Source organism: Tyto alba, unplaced genomic scaffold (genome assembly GCF_018691265.1).
Source record: "Tyto alba isolate M040663 unplaced genomic scaffold, T.alba_DEE_v4.0 Super-Scaffold_7, whole genome shotgun sequence".
In the NCBI taxonomy this organism is placed as follows: Eukaryota; Metazoa; Chordata; class Aves; order Strigiformes; family Tytonidae; genus Tyto; species Tyto alba.
The window spans coordinates 5,335,014-5,348,276 of NW_024881328.1; the positions used below are offsets into that span (position 1 = coordinate 5,335,014).

The 13,263-nt window shown below is 37.3% G+C and overlaps 1 protein-coding gene across 6 annotated transcripts in view; it reads right to left on the bottom strand.

The window, feature by feature from the left end:
• Nucleotides 1-13,263, bottom strand: part of ARHGAP15 (Rho GTPase activating protein 15) — a 332,260-nt gene that overhangs the window by 153,757 nt on the left and 165,240 nt on the right. For all 6 annotated transcript variants that reach the window (XM_032997444.2, XM_032997445.2, XM_032997440.2 and 3 more), the window contains 2 exons: nt 9,376-9,474; nt 7,365-7,491 (listed from right to left, as the gene is read on the bottom strand). In XM_032997444.2, coding sequence (XP_032853335.2) covers nt 7,365-7,491; nt 9,376-9,474 — 226 coding nt within the window. The remainder of the gene's footprint in view (nt 1-7,364; nt 7,492-9,375; nt 9,475-13,263) is intronic.

A 13,263-nucleotide genomic window follows, 5' to 3' on the forward strand; every position in this document is an offset into this window, starting at 1 on the left:
GGAAAACTTAAAGTAATCATGACTATCCAGTCTCTACTTGCCTCTGTATCAAATTTATCTTGAGTGCGCATGTAGGAGTTTATTTTGTTAAGAAAAATATATGATGTCTCTCTCTTCTTTGGAACAAAGAAGAAATATGGATTTGTAACTCCCCCCCCCCCTTTTATTTTTCTTTAAACTTAAGTCTTTCAATAGTGTTTTGAACAAACCTAAAGAGATTTTAAGACAGACATTTTGTATTGTAACATTCCCATGGGTCGTATGTATGATCGTCTTTACTAAAGCTCCTTTCAGTCCCAGTTGAATAAATATGCATTTTATTTCACTAATCTTGAAACAACAGGAATAAAGTTTACCCAGGTCTTTTATACCTCAGAGAACAAAACAAATACTACAAATCTTTAGAGAGAAAGGATATACAAAAGGGCTTGAGGTGAATGTTTCAAAGCAAATACTCTTTAAACGATGTGCAAATTATTTCAGCACTTGAACATGATTTATGAAAGGGGATTAGTCCACTGAAACAAGAACCCAGTTTAAACTGTTGGGTTTCAAAGTCAAAGATGAGAAGCATTTGCTGGAAAAGGCAGAAGAAACCGGATAGTAATCTATAGTGAGGATTTCTGATTGATTTTCTTTAACTAACTCAATCTTACATTGGCTATCACTGTCATTCATACTTAACTGTGCTGGTCAGTATAAAATACCTTCTTTTATGAAATAATTCCCCATAAAAATGAAGTATGCAATAGTGTTAATTAAGTAATAATGAGGTAATTAATAACTCAGAGACTAGCTCTCTATTTACTAGTATGCCCTATAAATGAGCACAAGGAATATGAAACAATTAAAGATTATCCAAGCTCAAACAGATAACTTTTCCAGACAGTTGTGTGTCAGTGAACAGACCAATGAATCACAGGTCACATCTATAATAATACATTATATTATATTGTCATATTCCCACATACTATTCACATAATGGGTAAGAGCTACTCTTAAGTACTATAAAAATGATCACTTTTATGTAATTGTAAAGATTAATAAGTGAGTTAACTTCTCATGGTTCTATAATGACCCTGCTGTTCTAGTAGGTAAAGGAAAATTTAATGATCCTGCTCAGATATGATTAATATCTAACTTTTTCCTGACTAAAAATCTGGACTTGGTTCAATAAAAATGAATTAAGTGAACATGCACTGATTTCCCTGCCAAATGTTTATATGGAAGTTGGTTATGCCCAATTTAAAAATATGCTTTTTCAACCCAAATAGTAAACTCTGGAAGGATTTTGGAAAGTGAACTAGAAATAAAACAAAGAATTAATGAAACATTATATTATAATTGATGGAAACAGGATATTCAAATTCAGGAAAGATCCTTTTTTTTTTGAGAACGAGTCACAGTCAGTTGCGATTTTGGGTGCAACATAATCTCCTATTATCAGTGGAAGTGACACCATTTGTTTATGAATTAGGCGTGTTTTGTTTCCAAAATGCCACTATTGTTACTTCTTTGTTGATGGATCAGTATTTTCCTAAGCTTTAAGAAAAGAACATACCTACAGTAAATGTTTCAGAGAAATGTGAGAGTAAAAATATGTCAAAAAATAAGTTTAGTCTTTAGAGTCCAAATGAATGTTGCCACCCTCCATAAACAGCATGTTGCATTTTGGTTTTGTGGGCTTTTATCAGTATCTGAAGCTGACTGCATTCATGTTGATGCAATAAAAATAAATACCACAAATATACAAGCTGCGGAGTGACAAAATTAACATTGCAGTAGGAAACTGCGTATTTGCATATAGTTTTCATTTTCCTTTCTGTTTTAATCGTTGTCATTGGTAATGTTGCACTAATATACATTACTGCTTTATATTTCTTGGTTTCATTAAAAGTAATAAAACTGACCTATACATAATGCTAACATTGTAATGTAATAGTACTCCCTAAATAGCATCCATTTGGCTTTGAACTTCACATCTAACTATAATAAATGGGCTGGGAAGGGGAAAGAATTCAGACCTCATCAGAGCTAACAAAGAAATAGAGTGATTTCCCACTTCTGCTGCTCTAATTAGCCCCCTTATCACAGAGGTAATCCTACGTGGGTGAAGGACTTTGTTAGCTACTGCAGAACCTGGCCCCTGGCAAGTTTGGGTGAGCCAGTAAATCCTCTCACTACATCCCGAAATATGGTCTCCCAACCTACTGGCCTCTTCACGTGTTAGAAAGGAAGAGAGAAAAATCACACAGGCTTCTCTCAGCACTGTCTGCAATTAGTGGCCTTTTTCTAGGATCTCTAAGCGATGCTTTCAACAAAATAAGTTTCTGTTTTTTGTTTTTTTTTTTTTTTTTTCCTCCTGCTATTACGCAGCTGAAACCGTGCAAATACATGTGTTTGTGCCCTGGTAACCATCCCTTCAATAAACAATAGCCTCAGCAAGGCGGTGTTTGCCACAGAAATATCCAGTCGTGTGTGGGGACAAACTTTAAACCCTCAACCAAGCCCTTGGAAGAAGCTGTAGCCGGGGAAGAAGAAAGTACCACATGGAACCAGAAAGGGTTAAAGCTCCACTGAGTTCTCCATGTCTTCCATCATGTCCAGTGAGGGTCCAAAATGGGTTTCTGCTGCTGTTTTTTTTTCCCACACACACATTGTACAGACTTAATTATCTAACAAAATGCATTCAGCCATGATTCTGGATGTTTTAGTAATTACTTAGGAATATTTACATGCCACGCTTTGAGTTTCAAAATTCAGCCTTCTGAAGTAACAAAAAATGAGTGAAACAAGATAAGCAACTCTGGGCAATTTTTAAAAACAGACACTTTGCTAAACACTAGGGACAGGGTGCCTGACTTAAAACTGTACCTTTATGAAACCAAAGCAGATTTCAGAGCCCAGATGACTTTGCAGCAACTACCTCTGAAGGTGAATCAATATTATGATCTAAAGGTTATTTTTTTCTTCTTCCTGATTAAAAGGATGCTAGGAGGCATATTCCCAGACACTGCCCTGAGGCCATTCCCCAGGGAAGTGTGCAAGGGCTGTGGCATCCCAGAGCGATGCTTCGCCCTTTGGGACTAAAAAGACCCATCGCACCCTGTTGAAAGCATAAGAGGAATTTAGGTAAGGAAAATATCATTATTTGAGTTGGCCAGTGGCCAGGGTGCCAGGGCTAAGACCCCGGTCCTAACGAAGAGCAGAAAGGAATCCCAAGCCTCCTGTTTAATATGCATGACATGTCGGCTTTGCTGTCAACTTTTCCTTCCACCCCCTGCTTTTGTTCGCTCTTTCCACCTGTTGCAACTTGTCCTTATTCAGGCTGAGAGCTGGAACTGTCTTACTTCAATGTTGCATACTGTCTGGCACAATGACGCCCGGATCCCTGACTACTCTTACTGAGGCACCAAAGTGATCATGAATAGCAATAATACTGCACAACCCATCAAGGCTTTCCTTTTCAGATCTATAGCTATAGCTATAGCTATTTATGTATATTTTTTAAACAATGTTGGTGCTCTAGTCATGGCACCTCAAGCTAGAATTCAAATATGGAAGAGATTTTCCAGGATCTGTCGCAGGGCTGCATAACTAACCACCCGGTTTTAAGTAAAGTGTTCTTGAAGATAAGAAAAATATGCGAGTAGAAACAATAAATATAATGCAATTCAATCTTATCAATTCAGGCAGTTCCAGCTTTTATGTGGCAAACAAGGAGATCAAATTGCATTTATCTAATATCACAGATTTTTTAAATGTCTAAAATATTTAATTATTTTGCTTTGGCAACCTAAAGCTGAGGAACAAATTACTGTTCCCACTACATAAGGAAATAACTGACAACAATTAGTATTTATTCTTGTTGCTTTTGTAATAAAAATAGAATTCCATCACTTTCAAGGAAACCTAAAATATTAATAAGAATGTGATGAACTGAGTAAATGTGACGCCATAAGGAAATGATGGAGAACAGGTTGGAAATATAGTGCTTGGGGAATGGATTGCATTATCAAGCTTGTGATTGTGCATTTTGACAAGAGCAGCCCTCAGATTGATACGGTAGCCAAAGGGCACTCTTCCTACTGCGAAGCCGTTTGTTTCCATCCGGAAAAGGGGGAGTAGAAGGGGAATTGATCCCCTCCGACAATCGATAGCGACTCCAGCCCAGGCTCTTCCACAAGAGGTCACTCCTGAGTGACAAAATTCCCAGACGATGGCCAAAATGCAAACCACAAAGCGACCACGGACAGAAAAAGCATTGCCGAGCTTCACAGAGAGCGTGGAGTTGACTTCGCTGCCCACAACGCGACTCTCCTGACAGGTCCTCTGGTCCATATGCCCAGGAAAGTCTCTTGGTTCTTGGAGAGCTGAACGATTTCTGGGAACAGTGCAACTCACAGATCCATTCCCTACCTCCTATGCACCACAACAGCATCTCTACTTTCAGCCTAACCCAGGTGCCTGGTTTAATGTGGTATAAAATTAACGTGGCAGACCACCTACCAGCAGATCCAATTATAATTGGTACTAATTAGGAGGTTTTTTGGCAACCTTAAGAGAAAAAACCCCAAAACCTACAGTCTGAATGATAACTAAATTACTTGGAAATTATGAAGTCTGCCACTAATTTTAAAAATTATCGGTTTAGAACAACATTTATTTGCATAAAAAGGAGCAGTGCTGCAAGACAATTTCCTTGCACCAAATGTATACATCTTCTAATGGGGGAGGTTGCTAGGGTGAAAACGTGTTCTTTCTGACCCAACATTAGCTGCATAAATTAAACCAGTAAAATAGTTGGCATCGTAAAATAAAAAGTAATCTCTTTCTATGTTTTTGAAAGTAGGATCACAGTTTTACATATTCTGGTAATGTTCCCCAAGGCCATCCTTGGTTTCTTCTTAGCTCAAGAAAACTTCAATTACAACATGAGTTGAATCCAAACTGGATGAGAAGCCACTGAAAAGCTGCATGACCAAGAAGACGGACACTCTCTGAACTTTGGAAATTGAGCCTGGCAGTTTGAGCCCAATTTTCAATGAAATCAGTGTCTACAGCTCAAAAAGCATAACTGAGAATTACCATTTGTCCTTGTAGTGTAAGCAGAAGCAATTAGGATTAAACATAAAAACCAAATTCCTGCTACTAAGTCTCTAGGGACAGTCTCCCCAGTTTTAAATTAAAGAGTGAATTACTGGAATAGTTTTGTGAGAATATACCTGTCTTTTATACACTTGTGCTGCTAAAAAACCCCAGTGACACAGCAGTACCAAGTCTAAAACAGGACATTTTTTGCAGCCTTTAAAATGTAGAAAAGGTAAATACAAATGAATCTGAACTGTCTGAATATTTCATTAAAGATTGTGGAGGTGGGGGGGTGGCCTGTTAACACATCGGTTGCTCACCGTCTGTGTTAAACTGGTGGAGTTGTAAGCAATTTTAAAAAAATCTCCTTTGTTTGGATTTGACATTGGTAGTAGTCAATAATATAAGAGCACTATAAAATTATAAAATTGTTAAACTTTGTAAGAAGTTTATAAACACACTTGAAGATATTGCACATATCTTCTCTCTGCTCTGCAGTCAAACTGGACAATGAAACGACCACCTGTTAACTGCTAACAATGTGTCATTACCAGTTCTCATGCCTTTTTAAAGCAATTTTGGCTCTAGCTGCCGATAATTCTGGCTACGATACTTGTGTGAACATTAAGGGCACAGAAAGCCAAAGGCAGAAAACTGACAATACAGTTTGTGCTTAGACTACTAATAAGTAAGTGAATAATATGATTTTTCTAATTCCACATAATTGCTTGATCTCAAGGGGCCAAAAAAAGTTCTGAATACATATCTTAGAAGCAATCCAATCTACAGTAGTTAAATACAAGCTTCAATTCAGTGAGATTTCACAGCAGATATTTTCACATTTTTCAATAGTTTAAATAGCCTTTAATAAAACGGAGGTTATTCAGGATTCTCTAAGGTTTGAAAAGAAATGTAGACTAAGTCTCTGTCACTGCTCATATTCACTTTTTCTGTTTTGTCTGACAAATTATCATTTAAAGATATGTGAGAAGTCTAAATAAATAAATAAAAATTCCCCGAGTGCTGAGACAGTTTATGGGCATTTTGCTATTAGCTACAATAAGAGCAGAATCAGACCCTCGAAACTTACCATGCTCTCAGTCTTATTTTTCTTCCTCTGAGAAATGCAATGGAACACACAGTACAAAGATATTGGGACAATTTTTCACAAGCTGCATTCAGGCTACTTTATATTTTATAACAAAAAGAAAAACCTTAAAAAAAGCCCAACTCTCCAAGATAATAGGAAAACAACAACAAAAAGCTTTGGTCTGCAAAAAGAGATTATTTAATGAATCTCTGTATTTGTGTGTGTGTGTGCACTCATGCATGTGTGCATATATTTATGATCATGTGGATAATTTTCATTAAAAATAGCTATGTTTGGGTTTTTTAATGCAACTCTTTTTTTTTTTTTTTTTTTTTTTTTTTTTTTTTTTTTTTTAACGTCTAAGGCTTTGATCCTGCACTGAAATGCATTCAGGCAAATTCCTACACAGCATTTCGATACCTATAGGTATCTCGTACCAGCTTGTGAGTCTAAAGCTGTCACGGTGCTTACATTAGAAGCTGTATGTGCCAAACAAAGAAGAAAAACAAGGATTCAAGAGAGAGGGCGAAATTAAAAAAATACTGAGCGAGTGATTCAGGGTCACCACCATCTCCTGCATCTACTGCCCACAACATCATGAGCATCTCGGCACAAACTGGAGAAGGAAAGTCTCAGTGGAGTAAAGCACACCCCTGCTAGTCTTAGATCACTTTTTTTTCTAATCACACTGACAAAAATCAACCTTGATCCCTGGAATTTACCTTCTATAAAATTATAGATATATCACTGATTGTTGGCTACAGAGGATATGTCAGATCTTTCAGCCATTCAGTGTATAAATATACAACAGACAAAATTACTCTGGCAATTTGAGGTATTTTACTAAAATGGAAACAAAGCAACTGCAATAGACCATTAACATAGGACTCATGTTGCTTATTTTTAAAAATAAATGGCTTGAATAAATGTCTTTGCTCCTAAACAAATTTATTTTGCTTAGGAGAGAATGTCACCCTTTAGAAGTGTGGAGCTAGTAACTGTCTTTACTTAAATGCAAGTTATGTATATCAGCACAGAACACATTCAGCTTTAAAATTCTCAGTGATCTTCCTTACATTCTGTATGTAATAAAAATTATCTTACCCTGTAATGGCATAGTCATTTAAAAAGGAAAGGAAAAAAAAAAATAAAAAAAAAAAATCAGAAAAGAAAAAAGCCTTACTTAAAGATTTTCTGTGTTCAGGCTTTGGTTCTTTGGATTCAGTGTCTAAGCTATTCAGTAATTCGATGCTGGAGGATCTTCTGAGTTTGAACTCCAAATTTCTCGATGTACAACTCCGTTCTTTTGGCTGGGAAAAGAATATATATATACACACACATATGTGTATGCTTTTAATAAAATTATTATTTGTAAGAATGAAGCAAGAGATTACAGAATGCCAGTACAGAATCAGAAGCTAACAGACACACACACACAGCAAGTGATGCAGAGAGTATATAATTTAAGGAAAGTGTAATGCAAAATTTGTCATATGGCAGAGCTTTTATGGCCCTGACAGACTGATCTTAATTTCTGAGATAAATTCCCATTTAAGTGAGGAAAACAAAAGGCCTACTTCTTTAGACTTTAGAGACCAAAATTATTTCCACATTGCAGGCTACTTCCAAATGCTTGCAAAGAGGAAGGTTGCTTAAATTGCCTTTCTGGGTAGATAGTTACAGTAGATATTCTTGCAAACACAATTGCTTCAAACATCCTTACAAATTTGGGGTTGGATTCTGCTGGTCTAAGCCTAGGAAAAGGGGGGGGGGGGGGACACGACATCTCTCTTGCTCTTTTTCACTGACATACCAAGTGACAATTAGGGACCATTAATGGAGAAAAGATGAAAAAATAAAAGCCAAAAGGAGATGATCTTTTGGCTAATCACACCTCTCTTCCTATGGCATTTGCTCAGGTGAGGTTTAGCCTTCCAAACAGCCTGGAAAGCTGCAAGGCTTTACACACTCATTCAGAATTTTAAATCTGAAATAAATGACACGTCTGAAGTGGTCACCCGTGGTGGCACCCTGTGCTGCACACCCAGCAAGGGCAAACCTGTGCCAGGACGAGCCCTGCCCTCCGGTACCCAAACCATTTAGGAGCTGTGCCCCAGTGCTGCTGTGATTTGCTGCAGGCTCAGAAATGCTGAGGCCACAATACCACCTTAGTTACACTAAAAAAAAAAAAAAAAATAATCAAGTCTGTTAGATGTTTAGCTGACTAACATTAAAAAAAAAAAAAAAAAAAAAATTGTTCTGAGTCTCCACGGAAAACTCCACCCCACAATCTTCAGTAGGATATCAGTATCCTCGCACACCCAATGAAATGCACAATATGAAGACATACATGATCAGATCAAACTTTCCTTGGCTGATTATAGCCTCGGGGTAATATAATGTTTGTAGCTCTTTAAGGAAACAGTAGCTGTGTTAAGATTAACCCTTTCAAAAAGGCTGCCTCTGCCCGCTCTGCCAATTCCATTGCAGTAAAACCTCTGAAAAATGCAAGAAATGGGGATATTTTTCTCACATCAGACTCTGCAGTGAACAAGGAAAGTCAGTGCCCTCTAAAAAAATATGTTCTTGGATCAGGCAGGGATAGGAGGAAGACATTTAGAATTTGTACTGAGAGTGGCAAAAAAGAAAGAAAAAGCTACAGCTGAATCTGGTTTGGTAATTAAAAACTGTTTTAATAAAATGCAGCCCTGCTTACTTCTAGTAGAAAACCCCCAGCCTTCCTGGGAGAATAACAGCAATCAGTTACAAAGGAATATTATTTGCTAGTGTTATTCTTGTGAATAAGTAATACAAAAATTCATAAAAGGCTCAAATGTATTAATAGTTCTATTGAAGATTATATACTGTAGGCTGCATAAACAGAAAATGCAAAAATTCATTAGTTATTAAGTGCTTGTGTGCTTTTACAACCCTCAGCAAACCAATGTCCTTGTTATTTCAGAGAAATAAATGTAGCGTTCTGTTTCGAGGCAAGAAGCAAATGACATTTTTGCTCAACAACCTTGTTTATCTGACATTTTTTAGTAGATTTGCATATATATTTTTATATCCTTCAGAGAAAGGAATGTCTAGCTAGCTGCTGACTGCCTAAAACCTGTAGAGATGCCTAAGCAAATGAAGTTGAAATTGCTACATCTTAATTAATAAAGGTAACAGCCAAAACAAATACATACCAATCTGTCAATTGCATTTTTGATAGCGTGGAACCAATCCAATATGAGAAAGTCGATATCCGACTGGAGGAGGAACTCATTTCCTGACACTGTCGTGATCTGGGGAGGGCATGGGCACACACAGGTAAGTAAAGCACACACCAAACAGATGATTTTCTTCTATTTTCTCTCCTACACACCCAAATGCTTCTCCTTTGTACCAAGGATAATTATCTCCTGGAGTGCCGAGTTACTGAGGAGTTTTGAACCTCTGTCTGAAAACTGTTTTGAATATGTCACAACAAACGAGATATTGTCTCAGCAATGCAACCACTGAACACAAATAGTGCAAAACTAATAGGAATGTGACAAAAGTTAACAAAAGCCAGGAAACTCCATGCTACAAGACACAGTTCAAATGTAAATCAAAGCACCCCATAAAGAAATTAATGCAATATGAGAATTCTTGTTGTTTTCAGTTTCCATTTCTATTTTAGTTTTATTATTTTTATATCTGGTACCTCTATTATTGAATTTACACACTTATTATATACCTGTATTTCCAGAGTCCACTTCCAAGCATTTAGGTAAAATTAATAATGTCACTCTTTTTCACATAAAAAAAAAATACCATCAAAGATGGCTGTAGCAGAGTAATTAGGAGCCCATTTATCATGAAAAAAATCCCCAGTTTGTCTGAATAGAAGTCGATTTACATTTTTGACCCACTCACTGGGAATATTTATCAAAAGAATATTCAGTCCCCTGATAATGCTGTTTCACTGACTAACAATATTTGGTGGAAATATGCACACATATTCTGCTGGTTTGAACTTCTGTAAACCACCGTGATAGTAATGATATACCACTTCTTTTTTTTTTTTTTTTAACATACATATACACACACACACATATATATATATGTATCTGTTCACCAGAATAGATTTCCAGGTATTTTATACAGCAGGTTGAAACAACCATTTTACAGATGGCAAAACTGAGGCACAGAGCTCTACAGTGTTTTGCCCTGGAATTATTCAGCAGAGCCCTGGTGCATGTGGTCACAGAGCATAATCCAGGGCACAGAAGTTCTACTTGTTTGCAGGGAAGTGAACGGAGTGCTGCACCTCTACCACGTTTTGTGAGGGGTAGGAACTCGTCCTGCCCATGTACAACACCTGCCAGCTCTGAAATCAAAGCTTTTTTTCTTATTTGGCTTGTGCAAAACTCAGTAGCATCCACATGTGGGAATTGCACATTTGGGGATGCAGGTTTAGTCTGCACATTGGAATGATCATTGGGGCATGGCATTATTCAGGACCAAAACCTTTTCAGGTATTTTTCAGGGACTGGCTGAACACAGTGAACAACAGAGATTTCTGTCTGACCGAAGTGTGAGGAAAAGCAGATCAAAGCCGTTAAGACCTGGCGCAGCCTATTTATGTAAATCCATCGACCTGAAGTGCTACTGTTTCACTGCATCTGCCCCATCTCAAGAGTTTTTACTAAAGCATAAAAGAAACAACAGATCCTCACCAGCCTGGGTACTCCCCGCATCTTTTTTAAAATTGAAATACCACCAGGGAAAAAAAAAAAAAAAAAAAAAGAAAAAGGACAAAACAGCTTAATGTTTTATTAATTGTTCTATAACCCTCCCTTTATTGAGGAAATGCCTGTAAGGAAGGTTTCCAAAGTCATCAGCATTAAGGAAAATCCCGTCAGCGCAGCTCCAGCGGAGACATCCTGTGAGAGCGCTGCGGAGAATGTGGGAATGGTCCCCTGGTGCAGGCTCGGAGGCTGCCCGGCTGCAGATGTTCATCCCGTCCTGTCCGCACCCAGCAGGAGCAGACCTCTAGCCACCCGTTGCTCCCCGTGTGCACGGGAGAGTTAGTTAGTGGGGAAATTTTAATTCCTTTACTAGTCCACAGCCATCATGGTAAGCGCTACTCACACGCTCACTGTTCCCGTTATCAAAAGGGGGGGGAAAAAAAAAAAAAAAAAAAAAAGAAGTCAAAATCCAACTTAAGGTGAGCAGTTGAAAGAGCTGACCTCCAGTCCTGTGCCTGGCTCACACGGCAAGGTTTGGGTTCAAAATATATTATATCACAATTTATTAATGTATACATGCAGATATGAATTAGACTAAACACAGGCAACAATTCAATCTAATGCCTCTCTCTCAGTATAAACAAATCATTATTAAAATTATAAAATGGAATAACATTTTCAAAGTCAGAGCAACATATATAATTAGATTTACTGTATTCTGAAGGCTTAAAAAGGACACAACATAGTTCAGTCTTCCGCTCGGTAAATTCAAGCTTTATTAAAATACAAGTATTCAGCACTGCATAAACATTTGCACTGTATGATATGCAAAAGAGATACTCCATTGCTAACAAGACCAAAGCAAAATACATGTTGAAAGTTTCTTTGTCTGAATGTGTTGTTTTGATAATCATATATTATCAGTGTTTTATGAGCAAATCTGTAAAAACAGATCATAGAATGGAGGGAAGAGAATTCATTTAAAATATACTTTCTGTAAGATACAGTTCAAGTCCTTTTCTTTCTTTCCTGAGACTAATCTTCAGAGTAACTAGACAGTTTCAAGAAGACTGCTACTGCTCTCTACAGTTTAAATGCATCCACTCCTTAATTACAGGCAGTAATTGACTTTGTTCTGCTCCATTCTAGTCATTCACAGGAAAGCAGTTCCAAAGGCTTTGGCTGGTAAATCCCATTTAATGTGCAGGTTTCCTATCCCACTTTTATACGTTACCTCCTTAGGATTTCTGATAAATGGTTCTTGGAAGGGATTGCTAAACCATATTTGCACTTTGAACAATCGAATTTTCAACACCCTTGGGAAAAGACATCAGTAAAGAATGCTAGCTTTGACTAAACCTTGTGATTGAACAATTTATGATCACAGCCCTAAATGATGTATAACTAACAACTAGCATAAACTCTTCAATATTAAGGCGTGCTAACACACCGTTCCTGTATCAGGCACTGCAGAAATATACAGAGAGACCGAAGAAACAAATGAAAGACAAATCTGGAAAAAAAAAAAAAAAAAAAAAAAAAAGAAAAAGAAAATGAAGTGCTCTAGATAGAGCTGCCAGTTTCCATTGTGCCAGGTACTTCACTTATTTAAATATTTCCTGAAATGCCTCTCTCTTTGCCATCATTTTTGCAAAGGCTACAGTCTGGAATTAGCATTACTTTACCAGGCAGAATTATGATGTTGCTGTTGGCAATAAATACCCACAAGGAATGACAACTGATATTAACCCTCTTGCAAAGGGTATGCCCTTCAAGTTGCTAATAGAAGAGCCAGGACGTCTGGATTCTCCCTTTCTTGTTATAGTACTTTGGAAAAAAATACTTCAAAGGCTGAATCCACTCACATGGTAGTTTTACAATGAACTGTACTATAGTCCTGCTGTTAAGCACTGATCCTCTGAAAATATTGTCTCACCACAGGTAAATGTGTGTTAAATTCAATACACTGCTGGGCAGCCAACAAAGTGTGGGAAGGGGAGGGGAGACAGGTGTGAAACACTTTTTATGATATTCTACTTGTGGCTTATTAAGGATTTCTCTTGTCACCTTATAAAGCTGCAAATGGAGGGGTGAGCTTCTTTTGCATGTCATCATAATATTGTACCAAAGTTATGTCCAACAAGATCCTATGTTATTAAAGATACCTATATAGCTCCAGGAAATATGGGACACTATCTAATTAATAACATTACCATTTTAGAATATATAACTATTCCTTGGATCTTACCCCAGATCAGCAGTTCTTAAAAATCCTACAAATCATATATTCTTCCTGTGCTAAGTTGTGTTCTGGGATGTGCTATTGTGCCATGCATGGCTGTGTTCCTCTAGGACTTCCAA